This window comes from Ambystoma mexicanum, chromosome 6p, assembly GCF_040938575.1.
Source record: "Ambystoma mexicanum isolate Mex_15411 chromosome 6p, UKY_AmexF1_1, whole genome shotgun sequence".
In the NCBI taxonomy this organism is placed as follows: Eukaryota; Metazoa; Chordata; class Amphibia; order Caudata; family Ambystomatidae; genus Ambystoma; species Ambystoma mexicanum.
In genome coordinates, this window is record NC_090935.1 from 1,470,795,359 (window position 1) to 1,470,817,372 (window position 22,014).

Here is a 22,014-nt window from a genome sequence, read left to right on the forward strand (position 1 = left end):
ATGTTCAACCAGGACAGTAAAATATTGATGGCGGTCCTGGCAAACAGAATGAGAAGAGTCATTAACAAATTAATACACCCCAACCAGACAGGCTATGTCCCCAACAGGAACATATCCAACAATCTTAGGCGACTCCACCGTGTCATTGAACATGCAAACGGGGATGCGGGTGAGATGGCAATAGTTTTGTTGGATGCAATAAAGGCCTTTGACTCGGTCAAATGGCAATGGCTGATTGCGGCCCTGTCCAATTATGGGATAGGACCGGGGTATCTTAGATGTGCCAAACTATTATATAGCGAGCCGCTGCCCAGTGTCAAGACAGGAGAGGTATTATCAGAGAGGTGGAAGCTCAGCAGGGGCACTAGTCAGGGATGCCCGTGGTCCCCTATGTTGTACATCATGGCCTTGGAGCCCCAGGCGATATACCTGAGGCAGCAGTATGACATAATAGGCATTACCATAAAGGGGGAACTGCATTTAATTTCTTTGTACGCAGACAATATGTTGCTGTACTTACGCTACCCTGAAGAAAACCTCCAGTATGTCCTGGAAATGATGGACTGATTTGCAAGGCTTTCAGGCATAGCTGTGAACCCCAAAAAATCCTGTGTATTTCCACTGGGCAGGTACAAAGGGATCCCGTTAGAGCAGTTACCGATCCTGCAGATACCATGGGAGGTCAGCACGTTCCGATATCTCGGGATAGACATATCATACGGTGGAAGCAGAGCATCAACGCAATACTGAGAAAGCTATCAAGAATATTGAAAATAGTATGAGGTTCTGGGTGAAGCCCCCCCTGGCGATGATGGGACGTGGGGCAATGCTGAAAATGGTGCTCCTGCCAAGACTGTTCCACTATTTTGGAAACATCCCATATTTGATACCCAGGCGATTCTTTGTTAGAATAAACAGCATATGCAGGGAATTCCTTTGGCATGGGACAAGGAATAGAGTGGCCCTTTTTGAAGCTACAAAACTCAAATGAGAAAGGGGGTATAAAATTACCAAACTATGAGATTCATTATATAGCAAGTCAATTACAATATGTAGCTAAATGGCTCTCTGAGGAGCCCACTTCGGAATCCAGGCTGTTCCGCTTGGACAGCGCCCCATTCTTCCTAAAAGAAATTATGTGGTTGCCCAAATCGGATATGGAAGGACACCCAAAGATGATGATACTCGGGGGGGGGGAATTATGGCGTAGACCTTGTCAGATAATGGAGAACCCATCCCCGTGTTCCCCGCAGGTTCCATTGGTCGCTCTGGCGGGGAAAGAAAAGCAACTAAGACTAATGATTAGGAAGCACTGGGAACCGGTGGGGATAGCAACAATGGGTGACATGTGGCAAGAGGGAAGTATAAAGGATTTTGGGGAACTGGTGGAGGAAACGGGGTTACATTTGGGGCAGTATATCACATACCATAGGGTGGTGCAGCGAATTAAAGAAACATGGTCCGAAGTAGTACTAGCAGATGAGCCGGACGCCACTACAGACATAATATATGACATAGCAGAGGGGGGACATGAAATATCTAGAATATATGAGCTGCTGATGACCAAAGCGGGGAAGGAAGTGGTACAGCTTAGACAGGACTGGGAAGAGGAAGTGGGTACCCCAATGAGTGACGGGATGTGGGAGCGTGCTCAAGGATATCACAAAAAAGTGTCAAGAAATGCTAGATTACAACAGATACAATTATATATAACTCACAGAGTGTATATGACACCCCTAAGGATTGCCAAATTCAAAAACGCAGGCATGCCCCAAGTGTGACGAAGAAAACGCCGGAATGGTACACATGTTTTGGTCATGCCCAATAATAGAGAGATTCTTGTGAGAAATAGCATATAGGATGGAGGAAAAAGGGATCATAATGGTGGTGGACACAGTGTGGGCTTGCCTGATAGGTGGGTTTCCTAGACCACGTAAAATCATGTGAGTAAATTGAAAGATCTGGCATATGTATTAGCAAAGAGATGAATCGCTATGGGGTGGAAGGCATGTCACAGACCAAGACTAGAAGTATGGTGGAAAGATCTACAGAAATGGGCAGACGCAGAAACTGCAGTATGACAGGAAGCAAGTTGGGGGGGGATGAAGAGGCTGGAACCTTGATAGCTTGGAAACAACTAATAGCTGGATTGTTTGGGCCCACGCATGACGTGGCAAGTGACCGGGATCCAACAGAAAACACTGAAAAAGAAACCCTACTGCTAGACGATGAAACAAAATATGAGGGAGAGTAGGCTTGGGAGGGTGGGAGGGAATGGGTGAAACAGTGGACACGGATAAAGTGATGTATATTCAAATGTTATTATGTACACTAAGTTTGGTTTGTGTTGGTTGTTGAAATAAAATCAATACAAATTGTTTTTTTTAAAAAAGGGTGTCTCAAGAGGAGGGCAAGGTTTAATAAAGACATTTTTTAAACCTATTCCAGAAGCACAAGACAAATTAAACTTGACTGCCTTGTCAGTATACTCAGAGGTGGAAAGCATTGGAGAGCCAACTGACTTGTCTTTTGTTGCACCAATCGAAATTTCTCCTCTCACTTTGGTGGTAAACCAGCTTGACTCGCTGGCAACCACTAAACCATTAGCACCAATCTTTATGCCCTAAGTCTCTTAAATTGCACTGCCCTCATTCAATCTGGATGTTTCAGGGGGAGAAGCCCCCCCCCCCTATATCGAAGAAATCCCTCCAGAGCAGAAGGGGAGAGAAGCATCAGGAGCTGAGAGACCTGGAGGTGGGAAAGGTGACTGCCGGCCTGCAATTTTTGAAACAAAGCTATTATGAGAACGCCAACGGCATATTGTTGGCCAGGTTTAGGGGTTAACGGGCAGAGAGGTTGGTATTGGGGGTCCGGGACTCTAAAGGGCAATTGCGTTCTCTTGCGTGAGAGGTGGCACAGGAATTTTCCACATTCTATGAACATCTTTATGGGATAGAGGGTGAGACAGAGGAAGAGGAATTGTGCAGGTACCTGGGGGAGGTGTCCTTGCCGAGTCTCCAAAGTAGCGAGAATACGGAAATGGAAGTGCAATTTATCCAGGAGGAAGTGCTAAAGGCAGTTGGTGGGAAGGCTCCTGGAGATGACTGGTACACAGTCGGGTTCTACAAGGCCTTTGCAGGCTCTCTGGCCCAAAAACTGCCAAAATTATTTTATCACATTTTGACCATGGGGAGAGCCCCCCTCTTTCAGGAGGGCCTTAGTAACGGTCATACCAAAAGCAGGTAGGGATCCAGAATGTTGCAAGTCCTACCGTCCCATTTCCTTACTTAACGTCGACGCTAAAATCTTTACCAGAGTGCTGGCTACGCGGATGGAGGGCCTCATGCCAGGATTAGTCCATTCAGATCAGGTGGGGTTCATTCAGGGTAGGCAAGGGCCGACACCTTGCGTAAGACACTTTATTTAATGGAGGCCTCAGCAAGGATGGAAGGCAGCCCGGTTTTGCTAGTCCTTGATGCCGAGAAGGCTTTTGATCGGGTGGACTGGAGCTTTCTATATGGGATCTTACAGAAATGTGAGTTTGGTGATCAGATTCTGAGAGCGATACGGGCGCTCTATGTAGCCCCAGTGGCACGGGTGTCCGTTAATGGGCGGATGTCGAGGCCTTTTGACCTGCAGAGGGGGACGAAGCAGGGTTGCCCTCTCTCGCCTCTCCTATTCGCACTAACAATGGAGGTGCTTGCCAAGCGGTTACGAATGGCCCCACAGGTGGAGGGTATCAGGGTAGGCAGTTTAAATTAGGACTTTATGAGGATGACGTGCTTTGCACCTAGTAAACCCCACCAGCTCTGCACCCGCTGCCCTGGCAATAATTGAGGAGTATGGGTGGTTCTCTGGCTTCAAGGTCAACAAAGAAAAGTCTGTAATCTTTCCTTTTGCCGCAGAGGATTTTAGGAAAGTCAAGGTGATCGGGCCCCTGGGATTGCAGATACAGCTTGACAACATCAGATATCTGGGAGTCACCATTGTTAAACCAGGGGACAACTTGGGTCGAGCTAACTACCCCCTCGCCCCCTCTTTGACAAAATTGTTTACTGAGATGGCGACCTGGGGTAAGTGACAGCTGTCGTTGATAGGGAGGCTTAATGCTTTAAAGATGAACCTACTCCCAAGAGTACTGAACTTGTTTAAAATGCTGCTGGTCCGGGCCCCGGAGGCACTTCTGAAAGAAGCTAAGTCACGGATCTTAAGGTTCCTCTGGCAGAATCAGAAACCCAGGGTGGAATATGAGACGTTAATACTGCCGGAGGGCCGCATAGGCGTGGGAATACCAGACCTGATGCTATATTACAGGGCGGCACAACTTAAGGCAATGGTCCCACATCTGAGGGAGGATCCCGGGAAGCAGTGGATATATTTGGAGAATCAACATATATTTCCAGCAACGGTGGGGGAATGGTCTGGGTCCCTAGGTGGAGGCTCCCGAGGAGAATCCGAGAACACCCGTTTCTTGGGGTCCACTGGGTGGTGTTGAGCATGGGAGGAAGAGCGGCTGTCATGATTCCTGCCCCTCATGTCCCCAGCCCTCCAAGATGTCAGGCTGGAGCCAGGCCACGATCACCTACATGGCCCTCAAGGGCCTCTCCATCCTTCCAAAGACCCACTTGGAGTCAGACTTGGCGCTTGTGGCACCAGACTCACTCACTCCCATAGGATAACATTGGGGATTAGACTTGTAGTGCATTGATGGGGACAAGATGGATGCCCCCACATATTTCGGTTCCCAGAACTGCATGTGCAGTCTAGTCTTTTGGGTGTGGTTCAGCCCAGAGACACCTGGGATACCCAGAGACTATTTAAGCCACGCCCAGGCTGAGAAACATGCTTTGTGTTTTCTGCACCTGCAGCATGACACTCACAGTGTTCAGATCGGTCTCCAGTAGGCCTGCATCTTTCTTCTGCGCTCAGCTCCTGCAAGAACATCAACACTGTTAGGAACAGCCTTACCTTGCAGCGCTTCTGCCCATCATTCATCGCTCCTTCTGTTCTTCGGCATCTTCGGCGTTGTCATTCCCATCCCGGCACGCTGCTTCCTAAGGAAAAGGGAAAAGATCAGAAAAAAGGCATTAGTAAGCATTCAGCAAATCTTTGCTTATTTTTAAAGACTGTACGAGCTTCAAACGCTTACCTGAATCCCAGCCGCTCTGGGGGAACTCTGTCTCCGGAACTTCTCATCCATCTGCAAGGGGGAAAAGACACTCCAGGTTAGCATGGAAACATCTAGAGGCGCTGCATAGCGCGCTTACTCACCGCATTTCTTCTTCATAACCGGCATCCACGATGAAAACGTCGCGGCACCTAAAAGACACAGAAAAAGAACTCAGTTCAATACAAATACGAAAGGGTCGCATCGCGCTCTCACTCACCTTCAGCGCTACTCATCTCAGCAGCACATCGCCATCCCCGGACGCCGTCCATCAACTAAGGAAGGAAAGGAACGAAGTTAGAGAACTGTTCAAAAGACTCATTATACTTACCTGTCAGACTCTTGCCAGTGAAGTAACTAGGCAGCAACAAGCCTGCATCAATCAACGCACCCCTGCGCTGAAAGCAGGACGGAGAGCACACTTTCCAAGAAAACAAGGCCCAGTCTCCAGTCAAGTAGACTCCAGGGAAGGGTTTGAGGTCGTAAGAGATCAGAAAAGGCTGAGTGACGTCCCCGTGGATTCCAGGTGAGCATTACACAGGTGGGATCACTATATGGCCCTCCCCGATGTGCCATATTTGGACTCCCCCTGTACGGGACACTATACCAGAGGTTGCGAGGTACCAGGCATGGATGGCTCGCTAAGGTGGGCCAATTGTGGAAAAGAGGGAAATTTGTAAGTAGAAATTTGTAGAAGAGGCCCTGGGCAAAGGTAAATTGTCAGTGCCCCTGTATCTTAGATTAAAGGGTATCTTTGCAGTGGAAAATTGGAAGAAGCTGATTCAGAGGGATCTCACACCAGTGGAAAAGGTCTTGGATGGGCACACGGAAATGAAAGGTCTCATCAGCATCTTGCCAATATAAGCTCCATGGCCTGAAACTATTGCACCGGTGGCAGTACGATCCGGCACGTCTTTCTAGAATGTTTCCCACGTTTAACCCCCAATGCTGGCACGGCCGTGGTAACGCAGCAGACTATTGGCACATGTGGTGGGGCTGCCCCAGAGTGCAGGTATATTGGGCAGAGGTCCTGGTTTGGATTAAGGACGCTGGGGTAGGGAGTTTCTGCTTCACCCAATGTTGTTGCTTTTTGGTCTCGAGAGACGGGAGGACCGATGATGCATCCTCCCACCGCTGGCACACTTTCTCCTTCTGGCGGCCCGGGCATGTCATGCCAAGTATTGGAAGAGGGCGACCCTTCCCACCTTAAAAGAGTGGTCCAGTACAGCAAAGGACGTATATCTGATGGAAAAGATCACTGCGGCAATCCATGAAGGGAGTGCAACCATCGAAATAGAGTGGCAACAGTTTTGTAATACCTTGGGGTGAGGTGGTAGAGGGCAGATGAATTATATAGCAAGACTTGGCCCGGCCCGTATAGATGATAGACAATAAACGCACAACACAAAGTACCTTATGTTGGGACTCGTGCTCTAGAGACCACTCAGACTTTGATTTCCTTGTTTGCAGCTTTAAAATCTGGATGCAATGAGATTGGTTCACTCGGGGGGTGGGGGGGTTTGGATGGGGGAGGAGGGAAAGGGGAAAGGTACAGCATCAGAATTGTGTGTAGAGGGTTCATCCCTCATGTTGAACTGTGTCGCTGAATGTTTGATTGCGTTTAAAATCAATAAAGTTCAATTTACACAAAAACAAAAAAGCTCTAAAACGCCCAATGCCCGGATGGGTTAGCAAATGGCACGTTAAAACCTAATGTTAATTTATGGGCAGGCATTTTGTGGGGTCTTTTTCAAAATTTTCTGTGGTCAAATGTTCTCCCTGTGTCCTGGAAAAGGGCTCTGATAGTTGTTATCTATAAAAGTGGTGATAGATTGCTTCCAAGAAATTATCGACCAATCTCCTTATTGGATTGCTCGAGTTAAACATTTGGCTCTCTAATCTTACAGGCATTACAGAAGTGGGCATCAATGATGGGTTGTTTGGATGCAATTCAGTCAGGGTTTAGGGCAGGAAAGAGTACTGGCAAGAATTGCTGTGTGATTCATTTGCTGCAAGTGCAGGCCCAACAAGAAAAGAAAGTTCTTTACTGCGCTTTCCTGGACATAACGCATTCTTTTGACTGCGTAAACAGGGGCTATGTTATGGAGTAAACTATCTACGCTAGGCTGTCCAAGAGGTATTTTGAGTATGCTGATCGCTATTCATTCCGATACAGAGATAAGAGTCAGATTGGTCCAAAATGGTAATTCGACGATGAGGATTAAAACAACCCGTGGATTACGTCAAGGTTGTGTTTTAGCTCCTTTTTTATTTTGCAGATATCAGTAATCTCAAAGCGGTTTTTAAGAAGATATCAAACAACCCCACAAGATTGGGTAAATTATAATTAAATTACTTGGCATACGTTGACGATGTTGTTTTGTTCGACCAAACCCCTGTAGGTTTGCAAAGAGCTTTGGCAGTGACAAACGCTTATTTTTTTGTCAAAAAACCTTGTACATTGAATGTTAATAAATCTAAAATTTGAATGATAAATTATATGAAGCATGGGAAGCCGAAATGTATTGGTTTTTAGAACACAAGCGCGTGGAAGTGGTCCCTAATTTTAAATATTTTGGTGTTGTTGTCTCTGCCAGGAGCTCAATGCGCTCTGCATTTGAAAATATGCCGAGTAAATTATGACTAATGCCATGGAATTAAGAGTTTTTTTATAACAAATTCGGTCGCTTCTCGGCCTTGCCTATAGTGAAGTACTACCACCCAAAAATGTTCCCTTGTCTCCTTTATGGAGCGAAACCTGGTGTCCAACTCCTGGGATAAGGTCGAAGAGCTACTATGGAAGCAGATTTTAAGTTTACAGTGTGGAATTCCGATTCCAGTTTTGAGGCATGAAGTTGACTTTATTTCTTTACGTGCTCGAGCCAACTGCAAAAGGGTCCAATTGTGGAGAAAGCTTTTATTACCTCCTAATTAGTCTGTTTTTTTCGGCCTTAAAGGTAGAATTGAATCAAAATGTTTGTAAAGTTTTCCTTGAATGGGAACAGCGATTCATAGCACTGTTAGATGTTTACAATATCACTGATATATTAATAGTCTTTCCTCAAAGGGTTAAAAAGAAAATGTTTGAAATCAAAAGGATTGAAAGTCGGCTTCAGCAATTAATTATCACCTTTTTTACCATTTTAAACATGAAATTGAAGCTTTTAATTTGTTGCCCTTTTACCGACTAAAGCATCCGTCGAGACAGCACAGATGCGCAATGTTGCGCTTTAAATTTATTTTATTTTTAAACAAAAGAAGATTAAGGTGCAAGGGAAAAAATACCAAGGGACTGATGGCTTTGTAGGTTTTGTGTGAAAGAATTTTAAACACTGCAACCTCTGATAGTTGTATGTCCTATCCTCCAACCTCGGAGAATGGAATTATTTGCTAGATTTGTTTCTAATGACTCTTTTTTTTAAATGCTCAACTGTTTTGGTTTAGAATTTTAAATAGTAATTACATTTCTTTAGACATAGCGGTTTTAACATTTTTGGATTTGATTTTTGTGAAGTGTTATGCATTATAAATCCTTTTTAATGTGGTTTAAAGTGTATGTATAAATGATTGGTATGTCATATTGCAAAGGTTTCTGTTTGTAAAACCATAAGCAATTAAATAAATAAGTAATAACACTGGGGTCCTATTCAGATTGTTGATATCCTGTGGAGTGATCCTATGCCACAGGATGGCTGTAAATCCAACACAGTCCGAGGAGGAGGGTGTTACTTCGGACCCGATGTAACAGAGAAGATTCTACAGAAGCACGGTCTGCAGCTCCTCATTCGTTCTCATGAATGCAAGCAGGATGGATATGAGTTTTGCCACAACCGAAAGGTACATTTGTGCACTATTTTGATACACCGTCCCTACCATACAGGTTGTCCTGCATTATTTTTGAGGGGGTGCAGGGTGGTATTACAAGGCAATATTTTTATTTGGTGGGAATTGTGACTTGGGTCTTAAAGAAATATTCACGGGCACAGTTGTTATAACTAGTTGGCCTAACTTGTCTTCAAATGGGTCACCATTTTGATTAAGCCCAGCACCTCTCAACTGTAAGTGCTATACATCCATATAATATTGATATGGGCCAAGGTAGAAATGTAGGATTTTTAAAGAGTCATCTGTGAGAGGAGACGTATACACATGGATGCATGCTATCACAGCTAAGGCAACGGAATGAAACCATAGTCCAATATTGCGTTCCTAAAATCTTTGGTAAAACAATTCATACTGACCCATCTCAGAATTTCAGTACATGAAGCAATTTGTGCATTACAGACTTGAAAGTAATACGGGTTCCATTATAACTTGATTTTTGAAAATTGCTCTCTTTAGGTACTGACCATCTTTTCGGCCTCAAATTACTATGAGATTGGAAGTAACAAGGGTGCCTACGTCAAACTGGGGCCAGACCTCATCCCTCACTTTGTTCAGTACCAAGCCAGCAAGACTACAACCACGCTGACAATGAAACAAAGGTAAGACATGTGACACAGAAATTATACTTCTCCACTTGGAAACTTTATTTAGCATGAAATACTGGGAAAGTATTTAATAAAAGAATGCAAATTAAAAGAAATGTTCTTCTCACATAGACCAGATTTTGGAATTGTAAATTTGGTTTATAGTAGCCTAATAGTCTTATGCAGTGTAACTCCCATCGCAAAAGTAAGTTTGCTTCTTAGGTTTGTGATACTGCATTGATAGGCTGGTTTGTCCTGGAGCAATGTGCTGTTTCCTCATTTAAGCATTTTGTTTAATGGAAATTCCATTGACCAATTCCTGAACAATTTGTTTTGAGATGGTGTAGTGAATCCAAGTACCAGAATTCTGAAGTAAGTTACACTCTGGAATGGCTGGAGACTTTCACAATTCATTTCCATTATCCGTGTTCCCACCACTTGGAGGCTTTCACGAAGCAGAATACTTCCCAGAAGTCCAGTAAAACGAGGTCTGTTTGGGGCTTTGTTGTGCAAAGTCGATAAACCAAAAAGAAGAAAAGCAATAGAATGTTTCTCATGTCACCCACATCTTCCTGAGGTTTCTTGCACCCAGCATGTCCCTTAGAGAACTTCAGAGATGTGTCTGTGTTTTCCAGATTTCTTGACTGTGCTTTCAGTTTACTGCAGTACATTGACAAGATGTCCTCCCAGACCTTTTGGCCAGGAATCAGACTCCCTTTGCAGTGCAGTGTCAACACTGCCCAGAGTCTTAGACAGACAGGGAGCCACCCTTGAGCTTTCACTGGCTTTCACCTAGGCCTCTCACTACCTTCCCTTCCCAGGGTCATGGGTTCCTGACCCTCAATTCAGTCTTACTAATCTCCTCCACACCCTATGTACTTGCACATATATGATCCCCTTCTAGTCCCTTTTTCTTCTCTCTGACCACTGAAAGGAAGACATGAAATCAAACTAAGACACACAAGAGATCACAATTCAAGGGTGTTTATTGAACTTTTATCAGGGGAGTAAAAAACACCACTATACCTAAATCTACCATGGGAGCAAGCTACGACCATCGAAGAATAATAATACAGTCCTAGTGGAGTCTAGTCAAATAAAAATGACCTATACAAAAAAGAACTATAGCCAATCCTTATTGCTATGCTACAAAATAGTGTGGGATAAGGTTCACAAAAAGAAAAGTGTTCACAAAATGATAAGTCAGGATGTTTAGGCTGTGGGCCTCCCTTCCCCATGTTTTTAGCACGGGACAAGGCGGGTCACTCGAGCGCAGTACACTCCTGGGCTTCTTCTGCACAAGGTCACAGTTTCCTTCACCACCATCAGGGCCTTCTGCGCCCAAGTCTCTTTGTGCAAAGTCTCTTGCCTCAGAGGACCTGGTGTAGCATAGACAACAAAGAAAAGTTCCTTTTCCAAATAGTCAAGCCGGGCGATTTACTCTTCGCCCTGGATCCCCCTCAGCCGGGCTCAGATCCTTCTTTTACAATTTGCTTCCTTCAGTCGGGTTCAGACCAACTTTCAGTTCTTAGGCAATCAATCAAAGACTTTCGAATATGCACAGGCGTCCACTTAACCCACTGCAGGGCTACTTTGATTTCACTGTTCAATAATCTTGTACATTCTCGGGGGGGGGAGGGGTGTACCAAACAGAGACATTCGAGTGAGCACCCACGTGGCGCCGGACCACTTTGTATCTGGTACCTATTTTGGTTTCACAGTTGAATCACACACAAGTTCTTTGTTCATACAACGTTGCAGCTTGCAACCTTGAGCGTCACACAGTCCGGTCTGTTATCAGTCTCTCCCAACTGACAGGCTGTGCTGAACTCATTAGTGTTGCTTTGCTGTCAGACCCAGGGATAGCACCACAGGGGCAATCGCTTCTCCCCACCTTGGCTATCATTGCGGGAGAACCCATGTACCTTTGACACAGGCTACACCGCTCGTCAGCTGTAATTCCGGGTCTTATGTTACTTTTCCTTGAGGTTTTTAGAAAGTCGCAATCCTTTCTCGAAAGGGGCAAGGGTAACTCCCTCCTTGTCATCCTCTCTGGTCTCGTCGCCTTTCTCCTCGTTTTAAACTGCCATCCTGGAATAGCTGCTTCCTCGTGTGTTTGGCCTTGCTCAGAGTGTGCTTTCATGCTCCGCCTTTTATCTGTGTGGGGAAGTGTGATGGAAGTCAGGTGTGTGTAGTTATCAGTAATTGCCTGACTCTGCCTGGCCCCTCTGTTGAGACATGTCAGGTATACAGATCTGGTGTTAGTCCGTTTTGACGCTCACAGTCAACTGTCCATGAGAAAGTGTTTGTGTCGGAAAAGGGGGGGGGGGAGTTATGTTTCTAGATATCCTACCTGGTAGGATGGGGAAAGTGTGTCATAAGGAAGGGGATACAGCGTCACACCCTTCGGTGTCCAACCTCCACTCCCCAAAGACCCCCCATCTAGGTGATCGTCCTGCACTGATCCACCCCCAGGAACTGGATCCAATAGCGATGACCTTGTCCCGGCCACCTGGATGACAGATACCCGGGGACTAGCGGGTGGGACACCTTCAGATTTCTCACACCACTAGCTTCACCTGCACCTCCTTGATGCTCCACTAAGTGCTTGTTCCCCCACCTGTCCCATGTTTCATCTGGTCATGTTCACGGTTCACCTCTATACCTTTCTTAGTTCGCCTCCCACCTGCAAGTGTATGAATTGCACTCTCCAGCAAGCTCCTCCTCCCCCTCTCTTGTTGTGATGCCCTTGCATTTCCTTTTAGCAACTCTGCCTCCTCCACTCTCGTTCCGATTTTCCCCTTCTCCTGATAACTCTCACTCTCCACCACTCTTTTCCTGAGCACCACTCTCCTCTCTCCTGGCACCTGATCCAATTCTCTGCTCCTTCTTATTTCTTCAGCCTTCTTCAAACACTCTCCTGCTCCATCTCCAAACATCTACACAATGGCTTTTATGCCAATGTGGCCCTGCCCCCAGAAATCATTCCCTTTCTAGTAAAATCTGTTGTGTCTGACTCTGTACTCTGGCTGAAGATTGGTTAAGCATTCACATATTCTCATTAACGGTTTGTGCTCCGTCTCCTTGGTCACAGATGTATGGGCCAAGTTATTAAATAGACTGAACACTATATTGTTTGTCAGCCTTGTGCATGCGGGCAACTGGCTGAATGCAGCAGAGCACTCCACTACGTGAGGCATGCAGTAATCCTCGCCCCTGATATGGCTGCTGCACACTAATGCTCAGGGCTGTGAATTTGTGGGTCAATTCCATGTGGGCCTGTTATTTAACTATTAAGTGAGGTGAATTTTATTGTCTGAACCAGGGACATTTTAACACAGTCTGTAACCCAAGGGAAGTCTAATAACCCCACCATTCTATGGTGATACTGTAAAATAAAGGTTGATGGTGCTAAGTTACTGCATGGTGTTCCTTTTTTTTTTACTTTTCTTTATTGATTTTACAACATGTTAAACATCCCCTTCCCTCCCTCTCCCCTCCCCTTTTCCCCCTCAGGGGTTCGGCAGCCTCTTCCTCTTGCGCACAGTCCTCGCATGGGATCCATCAATGCAGGTCCAGCAGTTTCAAGAGTTGGGGGCACCATTGACCCCTAAAATCATCTTTCAGGAAAGCCATTGTCTCGCCCCCATTTACTAGCATATTTCCCCAAGTTGTTATTCATTGCATAGGTGGCCCATTCCAGATCTACCAGCTCCCAGGTCTTACGGAGTCCCTTTTGTATGATGGGGATAGTAGCTCCATTGCATCTTTGGGCTATTAGAAGCATTGTTGACAATGTCAAGATCAACCTAGCCTTCCCCCAGCCTCCATTTCCCCCCTCTACCCCTGCTTCTTTCAGCCCCAGTAGGACCCTTTCCAGGGTTCTTCCGGGCCCTTCCCCAAAGGCTTGGGCTTGCACCTGTAACACCTCTCTCCAAAAGGGCACTATTTTGGGGGCATTTCCATCAGAAATGGGATGCTGTCCCCTCTTCCCTGCATCCCCTCCAACAATCGTTGCGTCAGGATATATGCTACGTAGGCGGGCAGGAGTGTAATGCTACCCGTACATGATCTTATACCACATTTCTTTTTTTTTTTTGTGTGCAGCTATTTAGTGTATTTTCCACCAGAGGCTCTCCCACTCCTTTTTATCAATCCACTCCCCCATCATCTGCTCCCATCGCGCCATATATGGCCACTGAGCTCGGGGGGAGGCATCATCCAATAATCTATATAGGTTGGAAATTAGGCCTTTTGATCCGTCATGCGTTAGCGGAAATTTCTCAAAGGGGGTAAACTGTCAGGTAGCCACTGCCCTAATCTCCCTGTTCATCACCCATTGCCTTAGTTGGAAATACTTATGCCTCTGCCCCTCCTCTACCCCAAATTCCTGTTTGCACCCTGTAAAGGGATGGACCTTCTGATCCAGGAACATATCCCGAATCGGCCTACAATTCCCCTCCCGCTATTTTCCAAAGGCCCCTTACTTCATTCCCGGGGAGAAGTCCCTGTTGTTAAAGATCAGCGTGAATGGAGATGGGAATGTAGTGATTCCCTGTTTCTTCAACAGGCTATCCCAGGTGTCTGCTAGCAATTTAGTTATAGCGCTCATGTACAGGTGTTTCGGTTTATGTTATCTTGGCAGCCAGAGCACCTCCTTCAGGTCATGTTGTGCTACCGCCCTGTCCATTTTTACCCAATGCTTCCCTTCAGCCCCTGAGAACCATTCCCTTACCACCCACAGTTGTGCTGCCTCGTAGTATTGCTGGAAATTTAGTGCCATTAACAAATGACGGCTGATTCGTAGCCTCTTCCCCTCCTAAATGAATTCTCTTATTACTTTCCCCAGTTCCCCAAAAAAGTTAGGGGGTACAGCCGACAGGATCGCATAAAACAGGTAAAGCAGTCGGGGAAGCGTGGCCATTTTAACTGCCACCATCCTTCCCACCCACGACACCCTAAGGTTTCGCCACTTTTGGAAGTCCTTCTTTGTCACCTTTAGTATGGGTGGGTAGTTGGCTCCATACCACCCTAGTAGTGCTGATGTTATTTTAACTCCTAAGTATGTGATCCCCCTGCGCTCCACATAAAGGGAGTTGATGTTCTTAACTCCACCGCAACTTCCTCTCCCAATGTTAAATTTAGCAGTTCAGATTTATTAAGGTTATGCGCAGTCCCGATACCTCCCTGAACCTTACCAGCAGCTCCCCACACGCTCTTATTGAGTCTCCCGGCCTGGTAAGTGTCAGGAGCATATCATTGGCGATCACAGCTACCTTATGTTGCTTTCCCCCAAAGGGAATGCCCCAAATCTCCTCTGCCTCCCCGGATTGCTTGCAGTAAAGGCTCAAGATAAAATGCTTACAACAGTGGGGAGAGTGGGCACCCCTGCTTGGTCCCCCTTCCTTGTCTTATAGAGCATGACATAAACCCATTCACCATTAGTCTCATTGTCGGCGTGCTGTAATTGTCCTGAACCATTTTAGATAGTCTCCCCCCAGGCCCATTTCCTCCATCACCCTGAACAGGAAGGACCATTCCACTCAGTTGAATGCCTTTCCTGCATCTAGTGATAACAGGACCAATGGAATGGCTGTCTTATTTGCTTTTTCTACTAAATGTGTCACCCTCCTGATGTTGTCCGCTGTCTTTCTTCCCAGGACGAAACCTGCCTGATCCCGATGGATCAGTGAGAGGAGGTAGCCCTCTAACCTATTTGCTAATATTTTCATTTAGATTTTAGCATCTATGTTCATGAGCGCTATAGGCCTATAGGCGGTCCTTGTTAAGTTTAGGTATAAGTGTGATCTTGGCTTCCTCCAGGGAGGATGTGATTCGTCCAGTTGTCCTGAAGGTGTTGAATAGCTGTGTCAGGTGGGGGACCAGGAATGGCGCTTATGTTTTATAAAAAGACAGCTGCATAGCCATCCGGACCCGGGGCCTTATTCAGGGGGAGTTTCGCAATAGTCATTCTAACCTCCTCCTCTGTTATTTCCCGACCTAGTGTTTCTTGAGCAACGGGATCCAGCCTGGGGAGCTGTACCTTTCCCAGGAAGTCTATCTGCTGTTGGCTCAGTGGGTTTTGGGATGAGTGTAGGGAGTCGTAGTACCTAGCCAAACATTCCTGTATCTCCTCCGTGCGAGTCTGACAGGTACCCTGTTCATCATTTATTGCTTTAATTGTATTTTGACCCCTTGCTCCCTGCAGTAGGCGTGCCAACAGTGCGTCAGCCTTATTGGCTTTTGCATAGAATTTTTGTCTGACGAATAACAGGGCCCCACTCTGCTTTCTTTGTTCTAAGTACTCATAGTTCCCCCACTTCCAGCCTATACGCCCTCAGCGCCTTTCTGGTGGGGGCTTTCGGCCACCCCTTTCCTTGCCTCCTCCAACTCTCCCTCTAATTGGATCTCTAGGGCCTTCATCTGTTTCATCCTTTGTGCCTTTACTGCCATGAATTCCCCCCTCATTGTTGCTTTGAACGCATCCCACTGAGTGCTCTCCCCCTTGTATGACCTCTTATTAAGCTAAAGAAAATACCTAATTTTCTCCCCCAGGTCTTCCAGGATCACTAGATCCCTGAGTAACTCCTTCGGAATTGTCCATCTCCATACGCCCAGCGTTTGTCCATGCAGAGTAATTTTCTTTGACACTATCTTGTGGTCAGCTATTCCCAGAGGGGCTACTTCCACCTCCCAGAGGGCCTACTTCCACCTCCTCTACTCTCCTCAGTAGATTCACTGACACCCATATATAATTTCTCGATTGAGACCCGTGAACCCCGGAAAGGAATGTGTATCCCTCCATTTCCCCCTTCAGTGCCCTCCACACATCCCTTAGTCCTGCATTCTCAAACCTATCCCTCAATTGGGGTGACACTATTACTCCCCCTCCCGAACCCCCCTCGGCCGTCCTGTCCTGCGTCTTGTTCCAGGCCATATTAAGATCTCCCATCAGGATTATGTGACCCTTTGCGAAGACCTCCAATACCGCCAAGAGACCACTCATAAATGGTTCCTGACCTGTGTTGGGAGCGTATACTTATGCCATGGTGTATGTTATTCCTTTATATTCATCTCTTACTAGTATATATCTCCCACCCTTGTCCCTTTTGATCACTGAGACTCTGAAGTCCATACTGATTTTAATAGCCAGTGTGACTCCCCCTGTTTTTGTCAGGCCGGAGGCACAGTATATCTGGGAAAAGCCTCTTAGTTTCAGTCACCCCTGATCCTTTCTTAGATGTGGGTTTCCCGCAGCCAAAACATCTGATCCTGCTTCCCTAGTAAACCTCTCCAACCTCTTTCTTTTGAGAGGTGTATTAAGCCCTTTCACATTATGGGTTAGCCTTTTGAATTTGTAGGTGTTCGAGTCCTGCTTACGGAAGCCTCCCTTTTGTCCCCCTCTCAAAGCCCAGGCCCCTTTGTCCTCTTATCCTCGATGGTCCCTGCCCAGTGCCTCTTCCAAGATGTGCCCCGTTGTTGTGCTATTGCTTTTCCCCCTAACTCCTCCATCTGAATTCCCAGCCTCCCCTAACTCCTTTGGGCTGCACCCCCTTCTACCCCCCAATCCCCTCCCCATTCCTTATCCGCTCTTACTGGTTCCAACATGTTGTGCTCCTTCTGCCCAATGCCCCTAAATCCACCTGTTTGTCCACCAGCCCCTCTACTATTGGTGCTTATAGGCACGTCCCTGCCTCCGCTATCCACCCCCCCCTCCGCCTTTGACCTCCTCTCCGCCTTTCAGGCATGGGCCTCTCAATGTCGCTCTCCCCTGCTGTCGTCCATTCCCATGGTCTTGCCCTTGATCTGTTCTCTGGTGGGGATAGACCTCTCCCAACTGGTCGTTTCCTATGTCCAGGTGTAATATGTCTGCTGCCTCCTGTGAGGAGGTTACTCGCATTTGTGCTCCTTCCCACTCGAACACCAGTCTGAAGGGAAAGGTCCACTTGTACCTGGTTCCTCTTTTATTCAGCTCCTTGACAATAGGGTCCATTTGACGATGCTTGAGTTATGTGCTGCTTCCAAGGTCATGGGATAATGAGATCTGGGAGTCCTTGTATTTCACCGGATCCTGCAGCCTGGCTGCCCTCAAGACTGCTTCTTGTTGGCCATATCTTGCAAATGCTGCCAAGACATCCCTGGCCTGGCATTAGGGCCCTTGTTTTGACGCCCAACCCTATGAACTCGATCCAACTCGACTGTTCCTGGGTCTACTCCTCCCAGCAGGTCCGCAAAGATCCTCTGAATCTCCTCCTTTAAGTCTCTATCCTATACCGACTCTGGCAATAGTTTTATTCAGATGTTTTTCATGTCCTCCATCTGTAATTCGAGGTTCTGGCCCTCATTACGACCCTGGCGCTAAGTGAAAAACGATGGCGGTAAATGGTTACCGCCATCGTTTTCCGCTAGGTCCGATCATGACCCGTGACCGTTAACTACGATGCCATTAGCGGCATCGTAGTTAACGCTGCCGCTAACTGCGCCAATGGCGCGCGCACGCGACCTCCCACACCGTACTTAGCGCCATGGCGTAAAGGTACGCGAATGCCGACCCAAGCGGACATGCACCTAACGCCATCACCCAGCCCGTTAAGTACCCTACCGCCATGGTGCTAATTACGCCATCGCGAACCAACCGTAAAGGGCCTTGTGCAGTGAATCCAGCTGCCACAGGCGCACAGAATCAGCACAGGTGGAGGCAATACAGAGTCAGGAAGTACAAAAAGAGCACACCCAACCCCTTCCCAGACCCAGTCACACTCCACAATGATTCCAATAGGACTAGCAATGTTGGGGCTGGAGGACCTGATAGCAATGCAAGTGCTACAACTTCAACTACAACAACAACAACAATAGGCTGCACAGAGGAGACGCAGGAGGAGAAGGAGGGCAAGGCAGGGCCAGCAAGCCCCACCAGCACAGCCACTGGCACCACGCAGGCAGCCCACAATCCCACGCATCAGAGCCAGTCCATTCAACCTCACCGCTGAGCAGATCCGCACCCTGTACCGTTTGGACCGGGACACCATCAACACCATCGTATACATGATACACAAACAGCATGATAGAAACACCAACCGCCATCCCACCCCTACTGAATACCCCACCTGGCTGTGAGTAGCAGAGACAACGGAGCCAGATCATACCCTAAAGCAGCACAAACCTCAGCTGACACCACTAAACCTAATGCCCGATGTATGCAGCCCCACCACGTGAATGAAGGTGTGCCCCAACATTGACACAACCATCTGCAAGTGCATTGTACCAATTCACACCACATTGACCTCAACGAAATGCACCTACATGCACGTCACCAGACACCATCCACTGAAAGGCCTGTCCCCATAACTGCGCACGAATGAGGCACATGACGGACAGAAACATCAACACACCATCACACAGACAGCAAGGCCCACAAAATGTCCCTATCAACATCAGTATTGCTCACTGGGGTCATGATGATGCTGACAGCAATGTTGCAATGATGTGAGCGTTGACCTCACAGGACACGTGCCAGGCCACCAAAACAAACGGCATGAACGAACACAGTGGATGGACACTCACAAGGCACTTGACCCCCCTGCATACATTGGTTGATGGCATGCACCACATTCCATAGGAGCCATGAGCATATACTGGTCGCATAGTGTGAATCAATTAGTGCATTCAAAAAAGGTCCGAAGTAACAGTTGGATGCAGGCCATGGTGGCACGTCATGTTTTGAAATAGACGTCATGACTGACACATACATTCTCGCCCACATACAGGTGATGCAGGCTATCCCCTGAAGAGGTGGCTCCTTACACCAGTCCGGAACCCACAGAACCAGCACGAGGAGGACTCCAACCGTGCACATACACGTACCCATGTGGTGATTGAGCAGGCTTTTGGCCTATTGAAGGCACGGTTTCGCTGCCTCAGCAGGTCTGGTGGGGCACTCCTGTACCGCCATGAGAAGATGGCAAAGATCGTCATGGCATGTGTCATGCTACACAATATGTGCGTCAGACGCAATGTGCCCCTGCCCCCTGATGCTGAACTGCAACCACCTGTCGATGAGGATGATGAAGGTGGGGATTCGGCAGCACCTTTTGGAGGCGGCGATGCACAGGAGGGGCGTGAAATGCGTAGTACTCTGATCAACCAATTATTCTAGCACACGCGAATGGGGGGTGTCACCTGGAGATGACGATTGTGGCACTGTGTGCGTCTGTTATATGGACACTGGGGACTGTTTACCAATAAATCACACATACGCAATGAGCAATGTCCACACATCTGATTTGTGCAAATATGAAAAGTGTATTGTGAAAGTGATTTTGTTGAACACACCCACTCCCCCCTCCCCCCTGAACTCCCCAACACGCCCACTCCCCCCTCCCCCCTGAACTCCCCAACACACCCACTCCCCCCTCCCCCCTGAACTCCCCAACACACCCACTCCCCCCTCCCCCCTGAACTCCCCAACACACCCACTCCCCCCTCCCCCCTGAACTCCCCAACACACCCACTCCCCCCTCCACCCTCCCCCCTGGAATCCCTACAAAGGTGTGAGTAAGTCTGTGCAGCAGTGTCTGATGTAGGATTTCTCCACTGTCCGGCCACTATTGGCAGCCCCCTCCCCTGGCCCCCGGGGCACCCCTGCCTGTGCTGCGCAGGTTCCTCCCCGATCGGCGGATGGGGCTGCTTGGTGTCGAGCTGGCAGCCGAGGAGGTTCCTGCCTGCTCATTTGGACGCACGTCCCGAATTGTCTGCACAAGTTCAGTGATGACGTGCCGCACAGCGGCGAGTTCTGCGCAGATGTCCTTTGTGGAGGACTCTATAGCAGCCTTCACTGTCTCCGCACATTTCTCCATTGCTGCCGTTGACCCCCCACATTCTGCAACATGCTCATAGAGGAGCGAGGATAGTTGCTGCTGCCGGGTGACGATCTCCTCCAGGCTTAGTTGTTCTTTCTGGCCCATAGCTAATGGCAGTGGTATTCCCATTGGGCTGCTCACCTCCTGCAGCGGGGATGGAGAGCCTGGCCAATCGTCATCCTCTGACTGCCCCTGTGTAGCACCCGCATGCGGGCTGCTTAGGGACAGGTAGGGGGAATGAGGGTGGGCAGTGGGGCTTCCGACATCAAACTCCTCAATGATCCCTGCTTCGCTATCGGAGGAGGCTGCGATGGCAGCAGTTTCCCCAATAGTGCTGCTTGCAGCAGAGCCTGTCCCTTCTGTGGGCACGATTTGGGTAATGTCTGCTGCTGCTGCTGCTTCTGTGCTGCCTGCTGGGGTGGCTGTCAGTGCCCTGTCCTGTTTTCCTGGCATGGATTTTGGCTGCTGTGGGGTTTTCCTCGGGACGGCAGAGGTGGAGGGTTGTGGTGTTGGCACAGTTGTCCTGGCCCTCTTGGTGGGTGTGGAGGCAGTGGTGTCCTCATCCTCTAGGTCGGAATTTGAGCCTGTGGTGGAGCAAAGGAGGGAAAGTGTTATTGATGGGTCTGTGGACATTGGGCGGGCATTGTGACGACTGACATCTTATCAGTTAGTACATGCGGCACATTTGAGGCAGGGGAAAACAGGTTGTCTCCCTTTTGTGTGGAAGTAGCATGGAGGTATGTGGGTGCCTGCAGTTAGGGTGTGCATACTGCATGTGTACAGGGTGGAGATCGGATGTATCTGTGGGCAGTCTCCTGCTGATGTGTTGCATTTACACTATGGGGCAACATTGTACTTCACATGAATGGACTTTGGTGAATTTTGCATGGCTTGATTTGAGCCACCTACCTGCATCGCCTGATGTCGGGGCTCCTCTCTCCATTCCTCCTACTCCTTCTATGCTCTCCATTCCGATGGTGGAGGCACAGATTTCCTCCCATGGCTGCAATTTGATAGGGGACTCTGATCCTCCCCCGGTTGCCGTGGCCAGGTTTCTGTTTGCCGATAGTATGCTCCTGACTCTGAGCCGGAGATCGTCCCACCGCTTGCGGCACTGTCTCACATTGCGGGGTGTTGTTCCCACGGCACTAACCCGCTGAGCTACCAGTGCCCATATGGCCTTCTTCTTGGCTATGGCCGGTCTGGTCATTTGGTTGGAGAATACCACTGCGGCGTTCTCCTGGAGGGTCTCCGCAAGCATGGTGAGCTCCTCTCTGGTGAAGCGGTCTTGCCGCTGGCGGTCACAGGCTTTCTTAACCACTTTAGGCATTTTCTTGCAGGAAGAAGGTTGATGATGGTATTTGCCGGGTCCCAGGCTCGGATGTCCAGTGGTTGCGGAGGATGGCAATGGATTGTGTTTTTAAAGATGGCCGCCGTGCTCTTTCCCGTTCCGCCGCGGTGACGCTACTTCCGGTTCCGCTTATCTACGGTCACCGCTAATTGCGGTGACCGCTAACTA

General features: G+C 48.1%; 1 protein-coding gene across 10 annotated transcripts in view; it reads left to right on the forward strand.

Moving 5' to 3' along the window:
• Nucleotides 1-22,014, forward strand: part of PPEF2 (protein phosphatase with EF-hand domain 2) — a 703,213-nt gene that overhangs the window by 539,642 nt on the left and 141,557 nt on the right. For all 10 annotated transcript variants that reach the window (XM_069626300.1, XM_069626309.1, XM_069626302.1 and 7 more), the window contains 2 exons: nt 8,819-9,004; nt 9,509-9,651. In XM_069626300.1, coding sequence (XP_069482401.1) covers nt 8,819-9,004; nt 9,509-9,651 — 329 coding nt within the window. The remainder of the gene's footprint in view (nt 1-8,818; nt 9,005-9,508; nt 9,652-22,014) is intronic.